This window comes from Thunnus maccoyii, chromosome 14 (assembly GCF_910596095.1).
Source record: "Thunnus maccoyii chromosome 14, fThuMac1.1, whole genome shotgun sequence".
Lineage (NCBI taxonomy): Eukaryota > Metazoa > Chordata > Actinopteri > Scombriformes > Scombridae > Thunnus > Thunnus maccoyii.
The window spans coordinates 17700113-17711454 of record NC_056546.1 but is presented as its reverse complement, the minus strand read 5'-3'; the positions used below and the strand labels follow the sequence as shown (position 1 = coordinate 17711454).

The 11342-nt window shown below is 40.3% G+C and overlaps 1 protein-coding gene across 1 annotated transcript; it reads right to left on the bottom strand.

The window, feature by feature from the left end:
- Positions 1–1756: 1756 nt before the first annotated feature.
- Positions 1757–6717, bottom strand: tmem72 (transmembrane protein 72). Its single transcript, XM_042433696.1, has 5 exons — positions 6372–6717; positions 3967–4033; positions 3099–3170; positions 2630–2769; positions 1757–2479 (listed from the first exon to the last, which is right to left on the bottom strand). The coding sequence occupies exons 1-5, from the start codon at positions 6445–6447 to the stop codon at positions 2046–2048; spliced, it is 789 nt and encodes a 262-aa protein (XP_042289630.1). The 5' UTR covers positions 6448–6717; the 3' UTR covers positions 1757–2045.
- Between the last annotated feature and the right edge of the window lie 4625 nt (positions 6718–11342).

Here is an 11342-nt window from a genome sequence, read left to right as displayed (position 1 = left end):
GCAAATGGATACAAAAGTAAATCTGTTTGGTTCATTATTGACAAATATTTGAAGGATAGAAATCTTGTATGTAAGGTGTTATACGTATGACAGAACAAATAAAAAGTTTTACACTTTTCTTTTTCTACCTTTTTATTTGCAGTGATAACAAAGTCAGATCACCTTAACACAGCCGCAACCCAAACATCTATCCTGTTTTTTTTTTTTCAAACTGAGCAATAAAAGAAGACGTCACTGTGACCTGTTAAGATTTATTTCCCCCATCCTGTTTTTGAACCTGGTTCTGCCATCTAGGAAACTATTGCAGGGTGGAAACACAAACTGTAGGAAGTCTCTTGCTCTCTCTCTCTCTCTCCCTCTCCCTCTCTCTCTCTCTCTGTGTGTCTGAAGGGGACTTATGATTTAACATATACAGAGGAAGTTAGTTGTTCCAGCAGCTGAATAACTTCCCTCTAAGAGAACAGCTCACTCTAAAGGATACGGGCATGACAAAGAACATCCTCAAGTTGGTGGAACATTTAAGGAAGCGGACTGGAAATACTGACGTTCATTTCCCTTCTACTGTTTATGACTGGTTCGCTCAGCTGCTAATTGACCAGATATCATTGTGAGGAAGACAATACAGCCCTGAATATAGGCCGATGAGCGGCCTCAGCAAACTCTGGACAAAGACTCCCTGTTCTCTCCATAAAACACCAGACCGTCTCATCCCTCCTGACTTGATTCACATGTTATGGCTTTGCCACATTGTGCAAAAAAAAAAAAAAAAAAAAAAAAAAAAAATCATGTTTAAAAGGTTGAAAGAGTGTGTGACACCATATAGCTGCTGGGGAAGAATAACCCAGCTGTTTAACCTGCAGGCTGTTTGTGCATGCGTGTTGTCTGCTGTCTGATCCCAGATCCCAGTGAGGAGCTTTCTGATGAATGAGGTTCCCTGCTTTTATTGATTCTCTCCATAGCTTTGATGCTGTGGAGAGATTGCCTCTTAGGGCTACATACAGTTATATACCTACAGTTCAGTGAACAAAGGACTGGGGAATACAATGTGTGTACAGAGTGTATATCCAGTATCTGTGTGTGTTTGACAGAACAAAACAGTATTGATTTATGGCCTGAACAAAAGAAGAATGTCTGTATGGGGAGTTGTATCCTCTGTAGCATGGTAAAAACAAAAGAAAAACCAATGAAATGTAACATTAATACAGGCTTTTGATACTGTAAATGGGCATTTTTTGTATCACAAATATGCCATTTTCAAGGTGATTGATAGAGCGTAGAGGGTCTGATTCACTCAGCCTGTTAATATCATCAATGCACAGTGTATGACATTCTATTAATGCATGAATAATATCTGTAATTTGGCACATTAGATATGTTTTGCTGAAATGCGGGCCTATGGTGGCGCTGTGGTGGGTAATCTGATGTTCCCTCTCATCACCATAATAACATGAGCACTCCTCCCAAAGCTCCGTCACCATGGTCACCGCGCCTTACATGACAAACACACAATGAGGAGACTTGAACGTGACTAACACACGCATCTGCACAAGCTCCGGCAGCTGCTTTTCTCATTCACATTTGCACCTATTTCCTCTGATGTTGAATGAACGAAACAGTTGATCTAATTTATTGCCTTATGAATAATGTATGCTGCGCTAACTGGATTGGATTGCTCTGCATTAATGTCTTCTTTTCAATCAATGCTGGCTTTGCAAAAACAGACTATCAGGCTAAAAGCCACCCATGTTCACGTGTGTGTAGGTACAAATGGTTTAATTTGTTTGAATGTATACATTTGAAGCAAACAAAATTGATTTAGCACATAAAATGTTCATTTTGCGCAAATAGATTGATCTTTTTGAAGTAAAAAATAAACACCTTAGTAATAAAAAAAATCTAATAATCTTCATATTTTGGTTCTGTAATCACATACACTCAATACCAGACCGGATATTTTATAAAAGCACTCAGTCAGTATGAACACATTACTCAAGCTTTCATTGTGTGTTATCAGTAAGGAGCTCAGTCTGAGTGCAGGGAGACAGTCAGTCTGTAATCATAGGTGCAGTGTCTGAGGTGGTGTCTGGCTCGGGCTCATAGTGCCCCTCCATCTCCTCCATCTCTCTCTCCACAGGCTCCTCCCTGCCTCTTAAGCATATTGGCCTCCTCTCTTTCCGCCTCCTCCTCTCCCTGTCAATTTCTTTAGCTGCTGTTGTCTGCTCCAGCTCCAGCATGGCCTGGTCGCTCTCTCCTCTCTCACCCAGGCCGAGGCTGTGGTCTCTGGTTGCGAGAGCCAGTCGCGCCCCTCTCCTTCCTGTTACTATGTGGAAGAGTGAGAAAGTGTCGTCCGGGCGCTCTGTCACACACACTGTGGTCAGGCCTTGGTCGTTGTAGCTCTCCTGTGGCCTCTTGGGAGACTTGGTCTTTGTTTTCTTGCTCAATATGAAGTTGAAAAAGGCAGTCACTAGCAGCATTGTCCCTGCAATCACAAATGTTGACATGTCACTGTAAGAAAAGCACTTTAAGTCAATATGTTTGACGTAAAAAAAGGCCGATTATGACACCAGCAGTGCAGTAAACAGTGTTGTAATTATTAGTGTAAGTGTGGTAGCCGCTGGCATCATGTTACCTGGGATAATGGCGTGCCACACCAACACAGGATGCAAGAAACAGACCACTGACATTATAGAGTAATAGAGGAACTTATGGAAGCCTCCGATGCGCGCCATCTTCCCCCACAACACAAACAGTTGCCAGTCTGGAGGACGGCTACAGAGAGACGAGAGAGGAGGAGGGCTGAATCTGTAAAACAGGCTTTCTCTCATACAGACAGTCAGCCACTATACCAACATCTCAATATTAGGACTGAAAAATTATAATTTTTGTGACTTTTGACAGGAAAGACAGCTAGTTATATGAATGCTGATATGACAAATATCATGGAAGACTAAGAAAAATAAAGATAAAATTTATATTTAGGTGTTTGGATCTGCTTTACACTGACAAGGTTCACCCCTGAACACCATTCAGTGGATGATGAGTGAGTTTCTTCTTGCTTTGTGCTATAGTACCCGTGCAGATAAGTGTTGTTTACTCACGGCAGACACATGACCAGGAGTGTATCCAGGAAGTAGGCCAACTCAAACATCATGATGCCAACAGATGACACTCTGGTGGGAAAAAATATGTTTGGCACCAGATGAAACTGATACAGTGTCTGTGATAAAAATCACTTCTTAAACTATGTAAACTAGATCCAAATATGGACGACTTTTCTTGTTTCTGTGTATTTTATCTAGGGCTGATAGCGAAGATTGTTTGACGAAGGAGCAAAATGTGGGTTGCAAGGAAAGGCTTCAAGTATCCTGTGACAAACAATAAAAAGAAGAGATATCACTTACATGAGGTACAAAGGAGTTGTGGTTTTTCTTCTCTATATTGTGTTTAAATAGTCTGATAACCATCTTCACTTGTGAACCAGAAAAATGCCTTGAGGTTAACTATCATAAGTACGCTCCCCTCTCTCAGAGGAGTTAACGCTCTGTTGTGTGTTTCTGTAAACGTATGCGTGTGTGTGTTCAGAGTGCATATGTATTTGTGTGTACAGACTGAGTAAACAGCTGCTGAATTTCTGCTCTCCTCTGGGAGAAGCTTTCCTGTGGCTCTGTGGGAGTTTGGCTGTGAGCCACAGAGATAATAAGAAGTGGCAGAGAGGTCGCTTTTCTGCTCCTTCTCTATGCACCTCTGACTCCCTCCCAGCATCTCCTCGCAAGTATATTTGTGTATGAGTGATTATGAAGGCAGGTATTGTATTGTAATTGTTTTCCAAGAGCCCTTGGGCCACACATTCTTTGCCATATTAAAATCCAGGCGGTCTGGCACTAGTTAGTCTGAAGTAGTCAGGATTGCTTTGTGAGGTTTGATATAGTATATTACAGAAGTAGAATAAAAAACCTAAGCACTTACAGTAGGTAGATGCCGAGGCTGTTGAATTCTCCCAGTTGTAGGGTTTCCACTCCTACAGCACATAACACTAAAAAGGAAGCAAAATATAGATTTTTTTTTTCTTTTTTTCCATCCTGTGACTTACTGGTGAGCAAATTCTGTCCACCAGATGTCAGACTTTGTTCATGATTTTTCTTCTTTAGCGACGGGCAAGCGTGCAGTGGAGGATAAAGCATCTTAAACTGAGATGATCAAATATGACAACATGCATAAACATGCTTTCTGTCTTGCTTTCACTTTTACTGTTTTACTGTTTATTTTTGCCCCACTTGTGTCTTGATTGTTTTCATTCGTAGTCTTTAATTTCATTCTTACAGCAGCTAATTGATTTTAGTCCTTGATGCAAACCATTTTTCTCTCCTCATGGGACAATAAAGATGACCTGAAGTCACGCTGAATTCATAGTGTACATCTGTACTGAACTGATGATATAAGTAACATAAAGATACTTAAAGAGCACTTTATATCAGTAATTGTTGTAATTGTTTCCGTCATGGTCACAAAATTGTGGTAATAGCTTGCTCATGCTTGTAATTACCATGTCACTGCCAGCAGGCTATAGGTCATTTTATCTGAGTGGACATTTAACACATCACAGATCTTCTGCCAGTGAACCATGACATCTTAAACAGTCTCAACATTTCGCCCACAAGGACCTTTCTCAAGATTCCTTGAGAAAGATTTTTAATCACTTTTTTCTTTGGAATTGGATATTCAGGCAAATTGATTCTCTGCACCACAGCAGAGACTAAACAAGTGGTGTGCGTGTTGCCTTCTAATCTTAAACAGTCTCACCACTTGTGAAATGGTAGATCACAGCTTTTTCTGACAATCCTTCCACTTATCTGATATCTTCATCTCATGAGAAATACATGATACAGAAAAGTATTTCTTCTATTCTTGTATCTATAATTACTCTGGATGAAAGCAAACTTTGGAGATCATAAAAAGTGATGCTGGGCCAAAGCTTGAAGTTGCTGATTTATTCCTCTTTGTGTGTGCCCTTAACCTCTGATGTAATAGTACAGGAAGAGGCCAATAGATAATTTCTCTCAAAGGATCTATAAAATACTTTAAGTAAATTGAGATACACTTCTGCTATCGTGACAATCATTTTGTTTAGATGTGAAGATTCCCAAAACGGTCAAACACATTTGATGGAATAAAAACCGAACACTGCTGTATTGATGAGGGAGACGGATAAGAATTCTTCCTTCGAGGTATGGAAGAGGTAAGCATGGTTAAGTGGTGATCACCTCCAAACACATGGAAGCAGTTTCTATGAGCTACTTACCAGAAACCCTGAGATAGAATCTACACCAGAGGGAAATCATGGGAATGCAGCTAAGTGCTCTCTGGTAGTTTATAGAGTGTGAGAGGAATTAACGCTGCATATAGACCAGCCGGTTATTAACATATATTATCTCCCTGCATGTATGTCTGTCTGTAGAACACACACAGAGGCAGACAGACACAGGCAGGGAGTTAAATACTCCATAAATGTACAAGCGCACACACGCGTATAGAAACAATGCATAGAAAGCTCATGAAGGTGAGAATGTATAACGACTTGTGATACACGTGTGCCCAGTAACCCAGCTGGATACAGAGACTTGGTTTTGGTGTGATGTGAGGCACATGGCTCTCAGTAAATGTTCAGTGTCTGCAGCTGTTTGAATTTAAGTGGAGGGAGGTCCCATATTTTTTGAAGGAGGCAGCAAGCAGAGAGCTATTTCCCCTGTGATGATTTAATGTGGCTAAGAGAGCTGCATGCAATCTGTCCCTGTTTGCCTGAGCAACAATAGAGGAGTAGGGACAATAATAGTAAAGCTGCGTATGACCAAGCACAGTTTTATATGCTCTATATATATCAGCTAAGAGATGGTTTGGTGTTCTTGGAGGTCAAGAATACACTTGGCCAACATCACGCTTTAACCTTCTAACATTTAGAGTTTATGAAATCCTTCAAAAAAAAAAAACAGTTGGGTAACGCTGTCCCCATGAGAGCTTAAGGTTGTTCAAACTTCCTGAAAAGATGACTTTTGAGATGTTTTTTTTGTTTCAGCACAGATAGAGAGTCAGATATCATCTTTAAACAATAGATTGCAACATTATGTAAAATAAAACTACTATTACCACTACTGCTACTACTACTACTCCTATTTTATGTTGCATTTCAAGTCCTTATTTATATTTTTACAACAGTATGTAAGCTCTGACTGACCAACTTATCACAGAGTTTGTTGTGCATCTACTAGAGTATCCAAAGAGCCAAATCAGGCCTATACTGGAACAATCAGTGATACACATGACTGTAAATTTAATCCTATTATATTTTTCTGTTTGATTTCATATTCATATCTTACCTGTTGCCGTAGAAACACCAAGGATCCTGCAGATGCACTCGACCAAAATCCACCACATGCTCTCTGAGTTCCCCATGACCGTAAATACTTTTTTGGGGGGGGAAAATGTAACCTTCTCACTTCTCTAATGCTCTCTGAGATAGTTGGTGATGAAGCAGTAACTAAAGTAGCATTCTAGACACATAGTTGACTGTTAACTTGGTGAATAGATGTGGGTAAAGAAAAGCCAAAGTCCAGTAATCCATGAGTGCCATGATGTTGGAAGCTCTTAGACTGTTTGTGTTCACCTCAGAAAGGTTTGTGACTCAATGCCTCTGTTGCTAATCAGCCTCACACATACACACACAAACGTGCACACACACACACACACACACACACACACACACACACACACACACACACACACACACACACACACACACACACACACACAATAATAATACCACCTTCAGCTGGTTTTGCATTCCACCCTGTGTGTCAAGGTGAAACTGTTCAACTCAGGGTCATTTGTGCACTGTATCACTAATGTCATTAGATCTGGTTAAAAATTATCTGTGAAGAATTAATATAAAACTAACACACACACACACACACACATACACACAAACACACACACACGTACACATGTACACACATATTCAGAATTAACAGTCATTTGCATGCCCCCTTGAACTGCAGAGACCAGTGTCCTTTCAAAGAATTTCTTGCCCCGTCTGTACAATTTCGTCTTGTTTTCCTCCTTGGTGTGATTTCACAGTCTTGGGAGGATTCAGGTGCTTCAGTGTAATCAAATAAATCAGAAACATTTTTTATTTTGTCAAGGCCACAGTCATACATGGAGCTTGTACTTTGGCATCTGTTGGTTGGAACACTGTTTCAGGAGAGGAAGCTTTGGCATAATAGGCTGCAGCCTGCGTCAGGGAGCAAACACCAATGTTTTACTGCTTGGAAATATTATAAACAAGTTCCACTTAGTGTGCAGTTTGCTTTGATGCAACCTTGACTCTCTGTATGTTGTGACTAGTGTAATAATGCCACAAGAACCAGCAGAGACCCTTTGACACACTTAAACAGGCAAAACTACAAGCCTGCATAATCGGTTGACGCAGGTTTGGCTGAGGTGTAAGCTTGTTCAGGCACAGCAGAGGCCTTTTTGGAACGAGCGGTAAGAGTCACAGAGCTCCCACACACACACATACACACACACCCTGACTCCTGTTAGGGGCCAAAGTAAGCTACGTAAATCTCCTTAAAGTCTCTAACAAAGACACTTTGTGTTTTTGTACCAGTTCCGCTTGTTTCCAGCTTAGCATCCAGTATATTTGTGGCGTTTATGGTATAGAGTGTACGTGAGTGTGTTTGAGCTGTTCTGCAGCAAAGACTACTGATACTAGAAGTGCAGCGACAAATGTAACAATATAATTTGTGCTCCTTTTCTAGGGATGGCAATGTCTGTATGCCACCTTAGTCCAGACTGTCCAACAACTATCGAATAGATTGGCATGAAATTCATTATAGACATTTCTTGTCCCTAGATAAGTGAGCCTACTGACTTTCATAATTCCATGAATTTTCCTCCAACGCCACCACCAGGTCAAATTTTGCACTTATCCAGTGAAATATCTCAAAATGCACTTAATGGATTAGCACCAACATTTGTACTGACTTTGATGGTCCCCTGATCTTTCCTCCAATGCCAGCATAAAGTTGACATTTTTTGTTGTTTTGATAAAACCTCTTGACAACAATTGACAATTTAGGATGAATTGTAATAACTTTGGTGATCCCTCAGCCTTTTATGTAGTATCATCATTGGGTCAAAATTAATTTGTCCAACGTTAGTTTTGACGAAATACCAACATAAGACAATCCCATTAGCCTTAGCTTTGCTTTGTGTTCAGTTAGTTTTGCTAGTGTGGCTATAGACTCTTACTCTTATTAAGAGGTACTTACTTTATAAGTTGTAACCACTGGTTTTATTTATAAAACAATGAATTCATGCCTAATATATCAGTAATAGTTATTTTTAAGAACATCTTTTGTATTTCCAGCTTAGAAAATCTATCCCCCTCTTGCACAACTTGTTTTGTTGTTTTATCTAGCTCTCTCATTCATCAGCAATAATAATAAGCTTATTAGTTTTTTTGATTGTGTAATGGACTGCATATGCAGTGCTTTTTTAAGTACTTTATAACATGTCTCTTATTGGCTCACACGCCAATGGCAGCAGAGTTACCAGGCAATTGCTTTTGATAACCTAATCATCAAGATGCTGGTCACTCTGACATGTGGACAGGAGAAGCCACAAACCACAAACCATTTAATGAGCCACAGCTGCCTTTACACTTAAATGCTGTAAAAGACTCAGAGTACATGCCAGGACAATCGTTTGACCGCCCACTTCTACCTCATGTGATTTAACTGATAAGAAAGAAAAATACATTTGAAGAAATCTTGATTAAATCCCATGTATACTGCAGTGTATAGTTGCACATGAACAGACATACATGAGGTAGGAATGTGTGCTGTGCATATAAACTGAGCCTTGCTGCCATGGCCATAGCAGGCTCTTTGTTTGTGTTTATTTGACATGGCTGGCTCTCATGATGGCAGAAAAAACAGCCCTTTAAAAGCATAATTTATGATAACAAGTCCTTGTACATTGTAAGAAGATCATTGTTGACATTTACTGTATATTGTGAGTTTTATTGCAGTTGTCAGTATATGCCAGAGGGTGGAGTAGTGTAGGTAATTGTGACTGATTGCCATCTACTGAGTCTGTAAATCTAATGTTACAGTGCAAATACAGTTTCATGTTTTCATTTGGTCTGTGCAGCTACACAGACACGAATCCTTTCAACGCACAGCTTCACCCAGCCTAACCTTTGACCTCTTACCCTCTTCTCAAACTTGCCTGCTCACACGTCGTCTCACCCTGCATCCCTGAATTAGACCTCCTCAGTCTTTTCATCATCACGGCTTCACAACCCCCCCTCACCCCACCATTCAGCCTCTCCCATTGGTGTGGGTGTCTGGTGCCTGTCAGAACCAGTGAAAACAGCTCTAATCTTAATTACACCAGCAGCTTTATTACTCTGTTTTGTTGCTTTGCACAGAATCTCTCCATAATCACCTCCTACGGGATGTTTTATCTAAAGGTCAGTGGAGGACTCGGAAAGCTCCCTGAAAGACTGAACTAATTTCAACAGAAGACATTAATATTTCTTAAAACATGAAGATATAAACCTTACCTCATACAATATGAATGTTACATGTTGTTACTGTATAATGTTACCCTGCTGTAGTAGAGCCTAATTATCAGATTTACAAATGCAGGGAGCCACCTAGTGGTGGTTTAGAGGTGTTAGCACATTGCAGCCCTCCATGGTTATAATACAGTTGATTTATGAAGTCACTGTCATATTTACATGCTGACGCTGACCAGGAAAAATGTCTCTTGTTTCTCTGTTCTCTCTGATCCCATATATTACAATACCAAGAGGTCAGGAACCTCACTCAGAGAGATGAAGCTCAGACATGGGAAGAGCATAAAAATGTGCGGTTGTGAAACAGACATGAATCACAGAGAACCTATAAGTAAAGCCTTTCTGGCACTTGTTGATACTTTTGGGTCCGCTCACTTTGTTCATAAGTCGACTCAGTGCAACAGTAACACCCTTGATTTGCTTTTATCTAAAGGGATAGATTAAAAAAAAGAGTTGTTTCTAACCTAACTGTCTTCCCAGCCACATCCGCTGAGACAGATCATTTTCTCATTAAATTTGAAGCATCATTGGTCTGTCGGCACAGATGTATTAACCATTCTTCACGGTCCATCTACTATAGCTGCATTTGGCGAGAAGTTGAATGAAAACTTGGCTCCTTTCACTACAGAGACAGGCTCTGTTGAAAATACTAAAAAGCATCTGTCTATTAGCTGCTCACCTATCACAGCTCATGACTTCCAAGACTTTTTCTGCAATAAGGTTGATGAGATTAGAAATAAAATTAGTTCTTCAACTCCAGCTATTCCTGCAGATCCTTACTTACCAAATCATATTCAAAGAGACACAGATAGTCTCTCCCATTACAATTTTTGAGACTATCAGGTCAAGTCTATTTTATTTATATAGTGCCAAATCATGATAGAAGTTATCTCAGGGCACTTTTCACATAGAGCAGGTCTAGACTGTACTCTTTAATTTACAGACACCAAACATTCCCTCATAAGCAAGCGCTTGGCAACAGTGGCAAATCAAAATTCTTTGAAATGTGACTAATAATAATAATAGCAGGCATGGGCATCAAGCAGGATCATGGCACCATGGAGTCTGCAGCCAAGTTCCGTGGAAGCCTGTGATCCATGACCAGGCGGCCTGCAACCATGATCCACCTGTTAGACAAGAAAGCACAAAAACTCCAGGGAAGATGCCAAGTTTGTTACATGCATTAATGGTACATGAATGCGTACAGATGGAGAGGAGGAGAAAGAGAGAGGAGCTCAGTGTATCATGGGAAGTCCCCCAACATTTAGGCCTATAGCAGCATAAAAATGTGCTGGTCCAAGGCAAGCCTCGGCCGGTCCTAACTGTAAGCTTTATCGAAAACGAAAGTTTTAAGCCTATCTATCTAAACTGAAAGATGGTTTCATGGAAGAGGAGCCTGTTAGCTGAAAGCCCTGCCTCTCATTCAACTATCTCTCTTGAAACTTTGACTAAACTCATGTCAGCTTCTAAACCAACTACTTGCCACCTTGACCCCTTACCAGCAAAACTTTTTGAAGACCTCTGGCCTTTTCTGGGACCTACAATGCTAGATATTGTTAATTTATCATTTACTGCTGACATTGTCCCCAGAAGTTTTAAGACAGCTGCGGTTAAACCTGTACTTAAGAAACCGCACCTCAATCCAGGGTCTCTCAATAACTACCAAACAGTATCTAATCTTCCATTCTTTCCTAAATTACTAGAG